Below are 7,009 nucleotides of genomic sequence, written 5' to 3' on the forward strand. Positions count from 1 at the left end.
AGCGGTAGTGCGTCAGAGGCCGCAGTGATGGCGCAATATCCAGCTGCCTTCTAAACCTCGTTTTCTTAGAGCAGCCCCTCTGTCCCCTCCTTAAACTCCTCTCCCACATCTGCTCCCACCCCTTTAGTTACGAGAAGAGAAGCCATCAGCTTTAAAGATTTATTTGCATTCAATTTCTGAAATGTACATTCCATTAAACAAGAGCTGTATAGCAGGATTGTTTACTCCAAAACCATTTCATTAATCAGCCTTTGTCCGGGAGGTGGAAGGAGATGAAACCTTTGTACAACTCATGTTGAAAAGGATGTGCAAATGGAGAGAGCCTGTCACCAAACCACTTTGTAAGAATTAACACACCAGTGCACAGGAGATGTTCCCTCTACAAGCGACTGTTTTCTAGTTATGCATTATTGATGGATGTATCTGAAATTGAAATGAACCAGCTCCAAGGGCAGCTCTCAGAGATTTCATAGAATCACTAAGGTTGGACAAGATCTCAAGGATCACCAAGTCCAACCGTCAACCCAACACCACCCAGCCCACTAACCCATGTCCCCAAGCACCGCATCTACACGTTTCTTGAACCCCTCCAGGGATGGTGACTCCACCACTGCCCTGGGCAGCCTGTTCCAATGCCTGAGCACTCTTGCAGTGAAAACATTTTTTCTAATACCCACCCTAAACCTCCCCTGGTGCAACTTCAGGCCATTTCCTCTTGTCCCATCACTTGTTCCTTTAGAGCAGAGCCCAGCACCCCCCTCACTGCACCCTCCTTTCAGGCAGTTGTAGAGAGTGATGAGGTCTCCTCTCAGCCTCCTCTTCTCCAGACTGAACCCCCCCAGCTCCCTCAGCCGCTCCTCGTCAGCCCTGTGCTCCAGACCCTTCCCCAGCTCCGTTGCCCTTCTCTGGACCTGCTCCAGCACCTCAATGTCCTTCTTGTGGGGAGGGGCCCAAAACAATCAGATGTATCTGTTCATAAATATACTCTGGGGGTAGACACAAACATATTCTAGAGTTGGAAAGGGAGAGGCAGAGAAACAGAGAGGAAGTGAGGAAAAAACCTCTGTTAACTATTGACTCGGATCTCTTTATTCCAGGGGAAATCAAGGAATGGGGTAGGACAGGAATAATGGCATATCACTCATACTAATGATGCAAAGAATGATCTCTCTTGAGTTAGTGCAGCAAACTGTAGCCAACTGTTGAAAGAAAGAAAGGACCAGAAATGTCAGAATTCCTAACAACATCTGCCACTGACAGAAGATTGTCACCAGACAGATCTTAATCTCAGCTGGACAACCTCAGATGAGAATAACTGAGGCCCTCTTAAAGGACTGATCACCTGATCTGCCGTTATGAGCATGCAATTTCATGAAATGGCACACACAAGGGAACTGCTACTTAGCAGTTTGCTTTCAAAGACAAAACATGAAATGTAGCTGTAGTTTTATACCAACGTATTATTAAAATGTGAAAAAATTTTCAATTCCAGGCATCACTATTAAAAAAAAAAAAATACAGTGCTGGTTTTCATCCCCAATGCACACATATCCTTCACTTTGACATGAAACAGAAATCCGTTGCACAAGGTGTAGTAGCTCCATAAAGAACTCTTGGCCTTTCTGTTTCCATCAGTCCAAAACCAGGAAGTTCTGTGATAAAATATAAAAATCTTCATATCCTTATGCCATTTGGTTAAAAAAAAAAAAAAATCCTGAGTTTGTTTCAAAAATACTTTCTGTGCAATTGCTGCGATATAAAGCTTCTCCCCAAAATGCAGTAAATCAGCTTGTTTCATGAACATCTCTGACGTCGGTCACGCTGTTGCCCAGGACGGCATCTAAAGGAGCCCGTTTTTTCCGTATGCTGCGTCCAGAAGCAATCAGATCAGCATATCCCCGCTGGTGGGAGAAAGCGTAAGCAGAGCGACGGCCAGATATCCCTCGGCGAAAAGCACTCTGCCTTCGCTTCCACTGCTGTTCTTCCACCATGTATTTCTTTCGGTTCTTCTGAATCTTCACGCATGTAAAGACAGATTAGTTTATGGATTACAAGGGAAAACAGGTTGTTTGTATTTCCTGGCTGGGGAAATAACCCGATGCTTTTTTACATCCTTAAACCGTTTAAAAGGAGAGTAGAAGGTTCTCTTGTTTGAATTTGATTTTGTTAGAAACAAGAGTAACACGTCACTACTTCAGGAAGACTTACTGCATTATTTTGAACTTCCTTAACTTTAATTGATCTTTAAATGTCTTTCACTGAGGTGGACTGAAGATATAGAGTTGGAAGGGGTTCCTGTGTCATGCTGACACTTCTTTAATATATTTTTTAAACATTAGCACAGTTTTAACTATTTCCATACCCATATGCTATTTGCCAGCTCAAGGCAGAACAGAAGCAAACAAAAAACTGTTCTGATAGATAATAAAGGAACTCCAACACAGCCCAAATAAAAACAAAAGTCAAGCCAGCAGTAGCTTCAAAGTAGGCTTCTACGGGTTTACAGTTGAGTGCTCAGCCAAGACTAACGATGAATTAGCCCACACTGGACTGTTTGCCAAGCTGAATATCTGTGTGATACCTCTGCATCCCACAGAGACACACACTGGGAAATAAGGACACATCCAAGTGACACTCTGCCTGGGATGGCAAAATGTCATAGCGCCAGTCATCACCCAGCTGGGAGGAAGGCTCGGTCTGGCCTTGGGACAGCCCTGCTGCCACCTGCCCTGGCCACGGGACCTCAGCTCCCATCTTGTGTGGTCTTCCCTAAGGCACAGTCACTTATTTCTCTCTAATATTAGCACCAGTACTGTCTCGTGTAGGTAAACACATACCAAATTATGCAAAATAATGCAAGACTTTACTCACTCGATCGCTTTCCGAAGGCCAGATTGTCATGGAAAAGAAACGCCATGCCACTACAGGAAGCAAGCAAATCGCAATTGATAAAATCATGGTCAGCCAGAGGTACGGTTGTCTCAGAGCATTTGGAGCAGTTCCTGGGAATAAAAAGAGCAAAAAGTAGTTTATGACATGATCCAGCAAACTAGTTGTAAAACACAAATAAAAGATTAAAAGCCATAGGTTCCTTCCTGAGGAGCTAACTTTCCGGTAGGCTGATATTATTTTTTATTCAGAGACTCTACTGAGAAGAGAGCATAAATACTTTTTTTCAATTGGATTAAGCTTAAAAATGAGAACATAAAATTAAGGGGGTTTGGTATTTTGGGTGGGGGATATTTAGATTCAAGGCAACATATGAAAAATTTGTCACTAGGACAATTAGGAACACAGTTTTCCACAGAAAAAAAAATTCCAGCTGGCTGCTGCTTACGCCTCCCTGGACTTCCAGCAAAATCCCAAGGAGCTGCTAACAGCATTTGGCTCTATCTTACTTTGGGGTTTTCCCTTCTGCTGATCAGTTGGAGCAACTTGGCAAATGCATATCCTACCAGATCGTCGCATGCCCTTTACTTTAAGCTGCCCCACCAATTTTAACTTAATTTTCATTTTCAGCCTCCTAAGGCTGGGCAACATCGAGTTCCAGCTCGTTTTAATTGACATAAAATAAATAGCCCAATAAAGGATTTTGGCCATAGTTCTGTTCAAGTTACAAAACTGTGTGAGACAGGAACAAAAAACCACAAAAACCAGAAGGACTGACCTGTGAACTGAAAGCCAGAAGGAAAGAGAACATGGATTCCAGCACTGTGGAGGTCAAATGTGATCCCAAAATAAAGTGCAATACTCCCAAATATTGAAAAAGCATTAACGAAAGTCCAGTAAGATGTGTCCAAGCCAATCTGAAAGCAAACAAATGAGTTTATTAATTCCAGAAAATGTTAACTACTCTGAAGACTGAGAGCGTTTTGTTCAAGTCATCTCCCATCCAGAGAGACATCAGTCAGAGAGAGAGCATCAACAGAGAAGAGAAAAGGCAAAAAGGGAAGCTTTTTTGTATATTGTTACGTTTTTAATAGACAAATTCGGAAACGTGACCAGAATGTGCTTTCAGACCAACAGGGGTCAGGAATCTGAGCTTACTTGCCTGGAAATTGACAACAAATATAAGAGAAGATGCTGCTGTGACAGCAAATGACTGATAATCTGAAGGTGCTTCTCCATCTTGTCCCATAGTTTTAAGGTAAGCTCCATACGGTATGAAGAAGATGATCAATGAAGTTATAGCTCCATGAAGCAAACTTAAAAAGAATTTCTTGTAGTTAAAAAGTAAATCTTTCTGTCCCAAAACATACAGCGTAGGAAACCGAAGACTCAATTTGTCACTCACATCCTTAATAAAGGGACAAAAGAAGAAAAGAAGTTGCTGTAAATTCTTGTTCTAAGTGTGAGCTTTGAAGAATAAGCAGCTCAGCTGTACTTACTTCTTATCACAAAAGAAGGCAGAAATATTGATTTGCCTAATCAGCAGGTAAGCTTTGTATGAAAAAACAAGTGGAGAAGACCAAAAGCACGTGTCCCACTGAATTAAAACTAATGCTACGCACCGAGGCTTCCTGTCAAATACGGTCATTCCAAACTGTTCAGTCCCCACATCTCCAGCTCAGAAGGGTAAGCAAGGAATATCTTTTCCATTACCAAAACCTCCCATTGCTGGGAATGTCGTCATGGAATAGCAGGCACTTAGAAATATTTCTTAACAATCATCATTAGCACTGAAGACCTCTGACACAATTAACTTTGGCCATTTCAGTGACTCTGCTTGTCATCTCTTGTTATCTCACACGCTGGGAAGAGGAATACTTTTTTAAAAGACAAAAAACCCAAACAAAGCCCCCAAAATGCCTTGTACATAAATAAAGCAGTATTGGTGTAATTAAAGATAAAATATTAGGTCCTTTTGTTAACACCATGGAGAATACCTGGTCAAGCAAGCCAACTAGAAGAACCGGGAGGCTAGAATACAACACATTGTACAGCGTGATGAACCAGTCTTCATATGCTGTCTGCAAGAAGAGGAAGAATTTCAGTAGTTAATGATTTCTTATTATTATACCTTTTCCTTCCATTCCTGAGAAAATTCACACATGCTCTACTATAGCGTTAAATTACCCGTCTCAGTGTTTACCCAAAAGGCAAGCAGCACCTTAGCTCAAAGCTCTGTTGAAACTATTTTTCGCCTGCATCAAGCTGCCCCACTGCTAGCCAGCAGTTCAAGATTTAAAAAAAAAAAAAAAAAAAAAATCCAAGTTTGGCATCCTACTGATATCTACACGCGCCATCTCACTTCACCTAAGCGTATCTTAAGTAGCAGGGTTGGGAGAAGTTTCCCAAACTGCTGTATAACAATCTCTTCCTCTCCTCCTCCCTGTACAATCATGATATGCCTTCTTACCTGGGCAGAAAAGCCGTTAAAGAATGAATACCAGATGTGGACTAGCGTAAAAGCAAAGTTTTTGTAGAAAAAATATCTTAGGAACTTGCACATCCTAATGTAAGACCATCGTCCATGGACCAGCAGCAGTCTTTGGAGGTAGCGGAATTGCCCAAAAGAGTAGTCACTTGACATGACGGCTTGCATCCCTTCTTGGCCACTGATTCCAACTCCGATGTGGGCAGCTAAGTGAATGAAACAAAACACCACACACTGTGTTGAGCAAAGGGAGGGGAACAGCATGACCAAGGGCAAACCCTCTGCCGGTTCCTCTTCTCCACTTGAGGTTCTCCTGCCCCATTTTAATTCTGTATGCAGCACAGAGGCTGCATTAAGGACTAACACAACAGTGCATAAGCCTGTCCTTGCCCTGCTATTTACTGCTCACGTCTCCACTCTCGCATGGGTTCTCACTCAGTGCTTGTTCTTGTTGACCAAGGGAGAACCAAGTGATGAAGCCAAAGCAACCAAACCCCTGAAGGAACTGGCCAGGCAGTTTACAAATACAGTCCTAACATAAACCATATCCCAGAAGTTTCATTCTCAGTAGGATTTTTCAGGAATTGGTTCAAAGAGCACCAGTTGCAATACAGCACGGCTAGTGCCTCCAACCAAGAGGCCGCTAAGCTCTTGCTTTGTTCTTTGCATTATACTTTTGTGACCCACAACATGATAATTCAAGCCCCTTCTCACAGAATGTCTACAGAAAAAGCTAAAATACACCAGCAAAAACCACTAACCATTTCATAAAGGGCTTCCTCAACAAGGGAAAGCACAGGCATAGAAGTTAGCAAAACCCAAGTGATGTTAACGTGGGTATGAAATAGACGGGAGAGTCTTCTGAAGAGAGTGATAGCGAAGAGACTGCAGAAGAACGCCCAGAAGAGATCTTTCCTACCGAGAGAAGTTTTACAGCTGCCTTACTTTTAATCATGTTTACATCATTGGCACCATCCCCAATAGCCAGAGTAATGGCTTTCTTGTATTTCTTCACAAGCTCAACCACCATGGCTTTCTGCTTCGGCGTCACCCGACAGCAGATCACAGCCCTGCATTCGCAGGCCAAATCCACAAAGTTCTGCTGCTGCTGTTCTTTGTAAGCTTCAGCCCTTCTTCTCTTCTCTGCTTGCTTTTTTTTCTCTTCTGCTGTTCTGGGAAATTTCAGTTTAAGTTTCTTTTTCTTCTTTTTCTTCTCTAGCAGGATTTCATTCTGTGTAAGGAAAATATTTTATGCTTCCTTCTACACTATTTCAAATCGCACCCCAAGTACTGCCTATACAAGACACTTCATTATGCTCCCATCACCCATTTATAGCATTTTAATAAAACGCTCATGCAGAGGAGTGAACAAAGAGCTATGACAACAATGAAAAAAATGTACTTGGTAGGATTAACAAAAGCAAAATGCTTGTATTTAGTGTCACAGCACTTCTTGCAGAGTTCTAAGGAATATTTCTTCTGATGGGAACTAACTCAGTCTTGAAAACATTCTGATATTTCAACTTTCCTCTCTCCTATTTCCCCCTCTCCTAAAGGAAGCACGACCATGTCCAGTACCTGTGGAAGTGTCATCTAAACCCCTAGGTTAGCTCTGGGGCAGTTCAGCTGGAG

The 7,009-nt window shown here is 42.4% G+C and overlaps 1 protein-coding gene across 1 annotated transcript; it reads right to left on the reverse strand.

Moving 5' to 3' along the window:
• Positions 1–1,784: 1,784 nt before the first annotated feature.
• On the reverse strand, positions 1,785–6,608 carry LOC104460621 (phospholipid-transporting ATPase IC-like; the record flags this gene model as incomplete). Its single annotated transcript, XM_010072776.1, has 7 exons — positions 1,785–2,015; positions 2,872–3,002; positions 3,668–3,806; positions 4,052–4,297; positions 4,887–4,970; positions 5,360–5,583; positions 6,323–6,608. Coding segments are annotated over 7 exons (1,341 nt in total), but the record flags the coding sequence as incomplete, so codon positions are not given.
• Positions 6,609–7,009: the final 401 nt, after the last annotated feature.

This window comes from Pterocles gutturalis, unplaced genomic scaffold (assembly GCF_000699245.1).
Source record: "Pterocles gutturalis isolate BGI_N339 unplaced genomic scaffold, ASM69924v1 scaffold31972, whole genome shotgun sequence".
Classification (NCBI taxonomy): domain Eukaryota; kingdom Metazoa; phylum Chordata; class Aves; order Pterocliformes; family Pteroclidae; genus Pterocles; species Pterocles gutturalis.